General features: G+C 37.6%; 1 protein-coding gene across 1 annotated transcript; it reads left to right on the forward strand.

Moving 5' to 3' along the window:
• Nucleotides 1–1,938: 1,938 nt before the first annotated feature.
• Nucleotides 1,939–4,232, forward strand: LOC105034113 (BTB/POZ domain-containing protein At5g41330). Its single transcript, XM_010909142.4, has one exon. The coding sequence runs from the start codon at nt 1,954–1,956 to the stop codon at nt 3,814–3,816; it is 1,863 nt and encodes a 620-aa protein (XP_010907444.2). The 5' UTR covers nt 1,939–1,953; the 3' UTR covers nt 3,817–4,232.
• The last annotated feature ends 7,471 nt before the right edge of the window (nt 4,233–11,703 follow it).

Below are 11,703 nucleotides of genomic sequence, written 5' to 3' on the forward strand. Positions count from 1 at the left end.
TCTGTTAGCTTGGTAGAAAATGTTAAAAATCAATATACTATAATGTCCGTCACTGCACGCGATATCTTAATTATGCCGATATCCACAATAGCATCAAAATCTGTTTTTAGTATAGATCGACGTGTTTTGGATAAAAGAGTAGGATGACCGACGAAATAATTGAGATACTGCTCTACTTCAAAGATTAGTTAGATACCGAGACGAGACTTCAAGATAAAGGAGATATGATATAACATTTGATGACGACGATGACAAAAATACTACCAATATATGAGGATCAGTAAGATTTTTAATTATTAATTTTTTATATTTATAATTTTTTAATTTTTATCTTTTAATTATTGAGGTGAGTCATCTCTATTTCTTCTCTCTCCCTTATAGTATTCTGGAGGTCAGACCTGGCCCTCCTCCCTCTTTTGTATCATTTTAATTGTTATTAATAAATCAATAGGGGTCCACACTAAACCCCCATCATTACAAGATGATTTTTTATTTTTACAAAAAAAATCCAACATCTATATTTAATTTTGCTTCTTAACCCTTTTTTTTTATTTATAAAGAAAATTATATATTTAAATTCACAAAAAAGGGGTTGGGCCAACACACAGGTTGTGTCGTGCTTGGACCGAGCCTAGACCGTGCCAGGGCGTGCCGTGCCTGGCTCGCGGGCCATGTTGGGCCTGGGTTGCGGGCCGCAAACCCTCAGCCCAATCCGGTCTCTTTCAATGGGTCGTGCCTATCATAGCCCGTTATTGTAGCAGTCTGGCATGGCCTGATTCATGCCGGACCGGGCCATGTAATGGGTGGTCTAGTGCGTTGCTCATGTCTACTAAAATAGTGACTCCAATATATTCTATAAAAGATATTTATTATTCATATGAAATATATTACGATAAATTATCAATATTTTAATAAAAATATATTTATGAATCTTAAAAATTATTAATCCCATAAAAATATATTAATTATTATTATAGGATTAATATTCTTGTCATACTTATAATATATTATTATTTTAAGAAAAAATTAATGAGAAATACCTAATTAAGTTTAAATAAGATAATTTTGATTGAGAAAATAAGATAAATAGAAGTAATATATTAAATATTTTTATAATATAAATATAAAGTACAATAATATATTTATATTACTTTTTAATATATAACTAAATAATAATATGATCAATAATACACCAAAACAAATATATAACATAAATATAATATATAATATTGATATAATATATTAAGTATATTATATATTATTTTTTTCTGTTATATTGAGAAATATTTTTGTTTTCAATTTTCAGCTTAAGATCATTATCCTAGGATGATCTTGAATACTTAATCTCAAAAATGGGTTTTCTATTGCTAGGTGGGACAATAATTTGAGTGAAGATGATTTGGGATCATTATCATATACAATAAGTATTTATGATAGAATATGATAATTTATTGTCTTCTCCATATCACCATTGATATTGAGATGATTATTCTATATTGGGGATAGTAATAGATTGCGTATGAGTTGAGTTGGCCAATACCTGCATCATGTTGTAATTAAAAACTCCATACCTATATTCACGCCAAATCCACTTTGGATTAGGTCGAGTCAGATCAAGTAGAGGTGCAGGTCAGATAAATAAGCAGAGTCGGATCAAGTCGAATTAAGTCAAGTAAGAAACTCACGTATAAATATTATAACAAATTATAATTTTGAAAAAAAAATTTAAATTAAGATTATATTGATCGAATTTGGGATAGAATATATCGTTATTCGTATCCAATTCAAATTTATTTTAGATATATTTTTTAAAATTTATATTTATTTTTATTTTAATTAGATTGAATAAAATTCAGCTGATTCACATCAAGTTAAATCGATTATCCAATGTATTAGTTAAAATTATTATTTGGCTAAAATTACCGTTCCTATACTATACCAACCACCCCTTAAATGGTGGATGGAGGATGGGCCCCCTCTAATGGCATCTATCCTTCCTCTCTCCAACCGAAAACAGCCACTAGTCCGCCCCTGCCGGCCTCAATTACAATCGCCTTCGATATGGAACATTCATTTCTAGAACCCCACGGCTCCCCCTCCACTAGATGGTCAAACGCCCACGGTCCACTAATAATCGCTCACCGTGCCGTCCATCTCGTCCGATTGCCGTCTAACCGTATAAAAACTCCCGACGGAAGTCTTCCAAGATTCCATCCCGTCGTCAGCCAACCCTCAAACCCACCATCCTTGACCAGTCAACCCCTTGACCAGTCAATCCGTTGGTCCTTTTTAAACCCGGTTCTCACTAACCCTACCGGCCCTGATTTCTCCACCCACCGTAACATTAGCTTTTCGGAGAGAAGAATGCCTCCGTTTTCGGGCACGTTGCCCTCCTCGGCCGGCCTCAACCCGAAGCGGCAAGAGCCCAGCATCGTAACCCTCAACGTCGGCGGTCAGCTCTTCCAGACCACCCCCCAAACCCTCTCCCTCGCCGGCCCCAAATCCCTTCTCTCCTCCCTCCCCTCCTATTCTTCTTCTTCTTCTCCTTCTGAGATCCCCTTCGTCGACCGCGACCCCGAGTTCTTCTCTCTCCTCTTATCTCTCCTCCGCACCGGCCGCCTCCCCTCCTCCTCCTCCTCCGCCTTCGACCTCGACGACCTCCTCGCCGAGGCCCGCTTCTACGGCCTCGACCCCGACCTCCTCCTCTCCCCTCTCACTAATCCTTCCCTCTTCGACCCCTTCGCCCTCCGCCGCTCCCTCGCCCTCCCCCTCCCCGGCCGCGACCCCCCATCCGCCATCTCCGCCGGCCCCTCGGACTCCCTCCTCGTCGCCCACGGCAGCAAGATCACCGCCTTCGACCCCACCCTTCGCCGCCGCGCTACCGCCCTCACCCGCTTCCCCGCCGTCGATTCCCTCCTCGCCCTCTCCCCTTCCCTCGCCGCCGCCGGCGCCACCGATTTCCCCGGCCTCCACCTCCTCGATCTCACCCACGCCGGCTCCGTCGCCCGCGCCCTCCACTGGTCCCCCCTCCCTGCCACCGCCACAACCTCCTCCCCCGCTGCCTCCGGCGCCACCGTCCAGGCCATCGGTGCCTCCCCCGATCTCCTGTTTGGCAGCTTCGAGTCCTGCCGGAGGAACGCCAGCGCGATCCTCGCCTTCGATCGCAACACCTTCGATCCCGTCGCCGAGATCGGTCGCCGGGAGATCTACGGCGCCGAGCTCGACTCTGCCATCCCAGCCACGAAACTGAACTGGATCCACGGATTCAACCTCCTGATGGCCGCCGGATCCCACGGCGGCCCCTCAGGGCTATTGGGCAACATCAGGTTGTGGGACATGAGGTCCGGCGACGCCGTGTGGAATCTAAAAGAGAAATCCGACTGCTTCGCCGACATCACGGTTTCCGATGGCCTCTCGGCGATGTTCAAGGTCGGAGTAAACTCCGGCGAGGTGTTCATGGCGGATCTGAGGAAACTGAGCGCCGACGAGCCGTGGGTTTGCCTCGGCGACGCGAGGAAGGCGGCGACGGGGAGGAAAGAGGGAAGCGGGTGCCGAATCGAGAGCCACGGGAGGCAAGTGTTTTGCAGCAGGGGAGGGGAGGTGGAGATGTGGACGGAGGTGTTGATGGGGCCGTCGACGAGGAGCAGCGAAGATGGATTAAATGGGGAGAGAATAATGAGGAGGAATATGATGGGAAGGGCCAAGGATGCTGGAGAGAAGAAGATAACGTTGCTGGGGTTTGGGGGGAGTAGGATGGTGGTGGCAAGGAAGGATGAGCAGTGTGTGGAAGTGTGGGAGAGCTCGGCTAGGAGTTGACAAGGTGGTGATCAGGTCTCTCAATTGTGAAGCTGCTACTTCCTTCTGAATTTTGGTTTCAATTTTATTTGAAAAAAAAAAAGATTGGAGAAAAGTTTCAGGTGTGATTACAGGTGGTGATTACAGGTGTGGATACATGAAGATTGATTTGATTGATTATATGTTGCGTTTTAGCTCTTACTCTTGTTTATTTTTGTGTTATTTGTCAAATGCCAATATGTAAAAATTTTGATGTGGGAGTTTTAGGAATTTATCATGGACAGGAGATGCAACTTTGTATATGATACTATGGAATAGGAAGATTGCTTATTATCAACCATTGGTTTTGTGACTTCATTTCTCTGATGTTATTCTTGATGCATTAGAAATGAGCTTGTCTGAGTGATGCCTCTCATGTGTTAAGACGAGGTCTAGCAGTTTTGAGTAATTTTATCAGTTGGACCAGGTGATGCAACTTTGTGTATGATCCTATAGAACTTGGAAAGACTTCCTTTCGATGTGAATGCGTGGAAATGATATTGAGAACAGATTGATGAACCATCGCATCTGCGGCTTCCTTTTTCTGATGTTATTCTTGATGTATTGAATACCATAATCACCTTGTAAGAAATTTTCCTTCAATTGTACAAATTAAAGACATGATACTTTTGCCCTTGCCTGCATTAAAGTACAAGGCCTGTGTTGAGCTTCATCTGCTTTCTTGAGAGATGGTCTGCCATCCAGTGCCAGATGGAGACCTAAAGATCTATTCCTTCTGGTTAGAAGGGAGGTTATATTATCAGACGTATAGTTAGATTCTCATCTAGTCTGATTGTTTTGGAGCAGGATGATAGGACTCGATATGAGGCATGGATCCAGAGGTCCTAGATCCTGATTGATTGCAGCTACTTTTCATTTGGAGAGAGATTTGTATCCGCACCTCAGCAGTGGTGGCCCAGATCAGATGAGTGATTGAAGATGGGATTTTATTTGATATGAGCTAGGATGCTTGGATTTTCAGCTTGTTTCTCTTACGTTGGTCGACTTATGTCAACATGGAGATGAACGATTAGGATACATTTCCCAACACGATCATCGTACTACCCTAGGATGGACCCTCGGCCATACTTTGATAAATCGCATCCAGGAAAGAAGAAAATCAAGGGCCACTATTCGCCCCCCAAGGCTGAAACACCTGCCATTCCCCATATCAAACATGCCCTTGGACAATGAAGTAGGGCATACTCTATCGACTCATACTCTAGCCCGCAGATTAGATAGATAGCTGAAAGCTCCATGCCTCTGTTTTGAGAAGTATTCATGTCAATAGCCGGTCTCAAGCAATCTTTCAGAGGAAAAGTCTAGTTCTGAGATGGACAACCACTCTCAGATTAAAGCAGTCTCGATCATTCTATTTGGCACTAACCTACTCATCTTAATAAGGTCCCTTACAGGAACCTTAGGGTAGTAAGATAATCAAGTCATGGCTCCGATGGACAAGAATTGGGATGGCAAGAGTATTGTTAGTAGCAGATTGATCACCAAAAAATAGATGACATCCTGAGCCCTCAAACCTGCCATCAGTAATGATCAAGTCACAGATCTGCAGAGTCAATCATCTAGTTGTAGATGATTATGTTCCATACAAGCATATGAGTTATAAAATGATAAATATTATCTAGCAGATTCATCATAAAGGAATACATCTTTCAGAATAGAACTTATGTTATGATGAAGTCCTTAGAACTACTTCCAAAATGATAAAGGAGGATTTACCATGTGGTTCTTAAATCCTGCTCACGACCAAATGATACAATTATTACAAGGACGATAATTGTATCGAGTGTAGGTCGTTGTGTGCCATATTAGTTGGTTTCCTCTTAATCAAGATGTGTGGTGACAAGGGTATGGCAAACGGATGATATGTAGGAGTATATTTCACTGAGCATGACCACTTTCGGAGCACTCTGCTGTCAAGGGTTGCTCTGATAGGATATGGGTATAGGTGTCCCTCTGACTTGAGACTGACTTGGTGACTTGCAAGCAACTCACTGTACTTTGATGCTGGACTATCCAAATTTTAATTCGACGATAAAATTTTTGGATACAGTCAAGTACTTGTGAAGTCTGAGTGCGAGTCAAGTTGGGATTGATCGCTCCCAGTAAAATTAGAGATAATGCATCACTGTGTTTCAATTTAGTAAAACTTTGGTCAAAGTAGTTCTAGTGAGGAGTCACAGGATTTTTAAAGTTGAGACACAATATGGACTACTCTTCCTGGGTTGACAGTTTAACCCAAAGTCATCTTTGAGCATCAAGTGTCAAAATGATGAATTATATAGTAACTATATCTACATGAATTTTAGAGTGTTGCTAGGCATACATTCGGCCTATCTGGATATCGGATCCCATTACTTGATGGTTATATCGATTAGTACAGAAATCGTTCCTATGCTACCGGCTTAGATTCGAACCTACGGGGTCACACACATAAAAGTACTGTCTGATCAAATGGCTGATCGACGATTATGAATTGTTGGAAGGTTTAATTATCAATTTGATTGATGATTAATTCTATGCAAAGATTGCAATAAATATTTACTAATGGTTAGTAAATTAGAGAACAAGTAATTGACAATATGATTATTAATTGACTCAATTTGATTGAGCAATGAAGATTGGATTAGATTTAATTGAATTGGATTAAATTAGATTAGTTTTGGATTGATTGGATGCATCCCTATTAAATAATAGGGTTTATTCTAATTAATCTCAGAAAAATAAATTAAAACCTATGTTGAATAAGATTCAATTATTTTATATAGATTTTGATTAGATCAAATCCTATTGGATAATAGACTTGATTGGATCAAATCCTATTATCAAATAGCTTCCCTGATATCCATCAAAAATCAATCCTGGATCAATGGGTTTTAATTTAACTAATTACAAATTTAATTAGGACCTAATAATTAGGCTAGGACTCAATTAGTTAGTTTGTTATAAGTAATTCTAAGTTAGTTAGGATTGGGTCAAGAATTAGTTAGAATTTGATCAAGATCTTGAATTCTATTTGGAATAGGACTAAACCCAAACCAAGCCACCCCATGTGATATTCATTTCTCACACCACACCTCTCTTCACCATGTGAAAATTCCTATGCCCCATATGAGGCGTCCCCTTTCTTTCTTCCACGAAATATAGGCGTCCCTTTTCTCCTCTTTCTTGTCACCCAAATAGATCAAGAAGGGGACGTCCAACCCACATATCATGCATCTTGTCTCTCCTCTTCTCCTCCTTCTTGAAAGATTTTTGAAATTTTTTTTTGCTGATTTTTGAGCATAAAAAAGAGGCATCTCTACTGATTATACAGTAGAAAATTAGAGAAGAAAAATTCTTCCCAAGGAGAAAAGATCAAGGAAGAAGATGGATCTTCTTTCTTGTGCGCAGCCTTGAAGAAGGAGTTCTTCTTTCAGATTTTTTTTTTTTTTTTTCAAATAAAAATTAGATTAGATCTGATTTTTAACATGAAATTTAGAGAAAAAATACTAAAAAAATCTGGTTGGATGTTTGGGCTTCCTAGAGTTCTACATCAAGAAAAAAAAGAGAGAAGAAGAGAGAAGAATAGTTCTTCTCTTGGATCCCTCTTTTGAATTTTTTAGATCTCAAGATTTCATATAATTTTAATATGAGAAATCAGATTAGATCTGATTTTCATCATGAAAAATCAGAGAAGAAAACTTTTCTCAAAGGCGTGAAAGGAAGAGAGAAAAGTTCTCTCTTATGCGTGAGAAATTGAGAAAAAAAGTTTTTTCTTTTGATCTCTATTGTAGAGATCAGATGCATGTATTAAGAAGAAAGGGAGAGGATCTCCTTATTCTTAATTTTATTATGTTCCTCTTAGATCAGCCAAAGGATGGTGTCCTTGTGAGCTAGAACTCTCAGAGAGATCGATCAGCACAAAGACTTCATGTGGATATCTGTAGAGGCCGACGTGTGTGCAGCTACCAAGTATCATCAAGAACCATCTTCATGGATTTCAGATGTAGTGATCTACTACCCATGCTCAGGTATGAGATTTTGATCTCAATTAATTTTAGATGGAATTTAAATATAAATTAGATATGATCTAATTATACTTAGATATGTTCTGTACTTGCTGAATTTTAGATTTCAGATGTGTATACATGCATATTATTTATGTCATAGATTCTGTATGGTGATTAGATTTGATCTATGCATACATTATAGATTAAATTATTTAATCTATGTATATTTCATTGTAAAATTTTTAAAAATACATGCATATCACCCACCACACTTCCCTTCAAATGGTATCAGAGTGGAGGTTCATTATAATATGAACATATATGCATATAGAGTTGAAATCTAGATTTAGCAATGCATGAGATGTACTATGATCTGATTCTAGATATGATCTAATACAAAAATCAGATCTGATATAATTTAGATTTGATCTAAATTTTTGCATATATGATATGTGAATTAGATTAGATATTCTGAGTAGCAAAGTACTTGGATTGGATAATCATCAGGCCGTCCGATCATAGGAGCAAGTAAGATTACATGATCCTCTCTTTCCATTCAATAGGATGCTCTTCATAGCATGTAGGGGTGCCACTGTGAGGTCCCATGAAGAAGAAAATGAAAAAGAAAACTTACTTTCTCGTAAATCTAGATCTTTAAACCCTAGATGTTGTATGTGATACAAGTTGCGAAGAAACTAGTTATATCTAATCTTGATTAATCAAAATTATTTTGATTGAAAATAAAAAAAAAATAGATTTGATCTAAAAAATTTTATGATTTAATCTAAAAGGTTTACATAAGAAATTTTTCATAACCTTAACCCATATTGATGCTATACTTAATTGAAAATTAAGAGATGTATTTTAGATCTAAAATTATGATTAAAGATCTAATAATATTGCATAAAACATGAAGCATGGGTTAGCTCAAATTAGGTCCTTTTAATTGGGTTAGACCTAAGGTTAGAATCAAAGACCTAATAGACTAAAAAAGTAGTTGATTAAATCTAACCAATAGTTGATTTAGATTAGATCAAGGATACTCTAGATCAAATATAATAGTTTTAATTGATCGATTCATATCTTTGATCAAACCAAATGGATCTTGATTGAGGCCCAAAGGTTGAGCCCGAGTTATTAGGCTGATTAGATCGTTAGGTGACTTGAGTTGACTCATGTTGTTAAGGTTAATTAGTATGACTGATTTAGGTGCCCTGGACCGACTTGTCTCTAATCCTTCTTATGACTTAGTAAAGTCAGTGGGAGGACCTACGACATGTCGGTTAGACCCACTAGTCACTGGTCCTTTTCATGACTTGATGAAGTCAGTGAAAAATTTATGACTTGTAAGTTGACTAATATTTTATAAAATAAATTTAATCAAATCTTTTAATTATTAGGTCCATAAAATGAGCTAGTTATGGGGATAATTAGATCATAACCTTCCATTAAGAAAATGGTAATGGGTCAATTACTTTAAATTAACATTGCAAGCGCTATCCATCTGATATTCTCTCTGAATGATGAATTATCATTTATCATATGATGACTCTGTTAAACTATCTAATGGTAGTTAGATTGATCGAACCATCTCGGACCTGATCATTCTTTGGTTAGTATCATTGAGTAGGTTCATGTTAATGTTGGACCTAATCGAACTTTAGTGGAGCCCATCATCTATTAAAATAAAATCTAAGGTGAAATTAAATACTAAAAGTTATTTGAAGAAATAATTGATTGAGAACCTACCCATAGATGCATATGGGTTGATCGAGCCATCTTCGGGCTTATATGCAGTCTGTGTGGATTCTAGTACTAGCTAAAAATTAAGATAATTTTTGAATTAAAGGTAGAGGATACTAATTCATATAAAATAGTGGGAAAATCTTTAGACTAAAGTCTAAGTCTTTAGGCTTAAAATAATTCATATACTAATAGGTCAATTATTTTCTTTTCAGAAATGGCTAGAATATTGTCGCTTTGTTCATTGTTAGATAGTGGCAACATTATCAGACCTGACTTCGATAGCCAGTATCGAAAGTTGAATATAGTTTTTGAGAGAATTAATCAAGAAGTCTCAGGCTAACCCAAACAGGCTTAAAAGAGAAATCAGTAATCATTGCTGGTCAAGATGTTATATGATAACTTCTTGAAGTTTTTCTATTAGTAATACTACTATCTGGGTATAGGATACCAATAGTGCAAGTCATGTTTGTAAATAGTTATAAAAAACTTCAGGATAGTAAAAGATTTGAAAACGGCAAGAGACTCCTAAATATAAGATATGGAAGTCTGTTCCAGTCTTAACATCAGGAATCGTTGGCTTATTTTCAATCTTGATGATGTCATTTTAAGTGATTGTCACGATTGTTCAATCTTATTGATGGTGTCAATAAGAATGATTATCGTGATATCATTGTGAATGATACTGTAATAATGAATGGACAATTGAAAATGGCATAAATTCAGTACCATAGTCTGTTAGTGTAATGTACACGTCTGACTAGTATCTTAGATTAGATAATGTCACTAAAGTCTGTCTTTGGCATAATTGACTTACTCACCTTTTATTGGAAAGGATGAATGAGCCAGTGATGTTTTGAGTTTGGTACATATTGATGTATTTACACTCATAAATATTAATGCCAAAAGAGGACTTTACTACTTCATTAAAATCTCTGACGATCTATCTTGGCATGGGTCCGTCTTGCTTATGAAGCACAATTTGAATCGGTTGAAATGTTCAAATGATTCCGTAATAAGGTAGAAAAACAAACTACAAAGAGTATTAAAACCAATCGATTTGATCGATTAAGTGAATACCTTTACAGTAAATTTTTGACATATCTTGAAGAGAATTAGATTCTCTCTCAATGAACCTCTCTTGGAACATCATTATTTAAAAAACTGTTTGAAAGGAAGAATTGAACTTTGTTAGACATGGTTCAGTCCACTATAGGTTTGCTGGTCTGCTTGAGGTTATGTTTTAGAGACTACTTGATGTGTGCTTAAGAATGGTTCGAGCAAATCGATCACTAAAACTCCATATGAAATATGGACTTGGATAATTCGATACTCACTTACGTTAGGTTTGGGATGTCGAACTTATGTAAATATTCACAAACCGACTAGCTTGGATCTTGATTTGATAAATATTATGTTAGAGATATTTTTTCTACTTTTCGGATGGATATGAAATGTTCATGAATCTTAAGGCATTCTTTTGAAAAAAAAATTTTTTGGTGAAGGAACTGATGTCTTAAGAGCAAACTTGATGAAGCTTGATAGGTAGAAGAACCAACTCTGACACAAACCAACAGAATCAAAGTTGACCAGATCAAATCCGAAGTTCGATGTAAAGGCATCTCTGAGTAGATATGGTAGAGTACCGTGTTAGCCGAACAGATAGTTCGATTTCTAAGTTTAGAAAGGAGATTTGATATCCCATACGGATGCTATACAGGGATCTAACTTTGAGAAATGGCTTGGAGCCATTAAATCTGAAATGAAGTCCATCAAGATCGATGATGTATGGACATTCGTTGATTCATCTGAAGGGATAAGACCCATAGGGTGTGAGTGGATTTCATATGGATAAGAGATGCAGATGAAAAGGTGGAGACTATTAATTCTGTCCGATTGCCAAATGATTTTATCAAAGTTATAGTGTTGATATAATGAGATATTTTTCTTGTGACAATCCTCAAGTCCATTCGGATTAAATTAAATTTCTCAGAGTTGGACTATACATTTTAAACGTATGGCTTCGTTCAGAATGAAAAAAGAATTCTATATGTACAGATAGGCTAATTATTCTGTAAAACTATTCTTTATGTTGTTTGGATAAATTTCTTAATAA

Source organism: Elaeis guineensis, chromosome 11 (assembly GCF_000442705.2).
Source record: "Elaeis guineensis isolate ETL-2024a chromosome 11, EG11, whole genome shotgun sequence".
Classification (NCBI taxonomy): Eukaryota; Viridiplantae; Streptophyta; class Magnoliopsida; order Arecales; family Arecaceae; genus Elaeis; species Elaeis guineensis.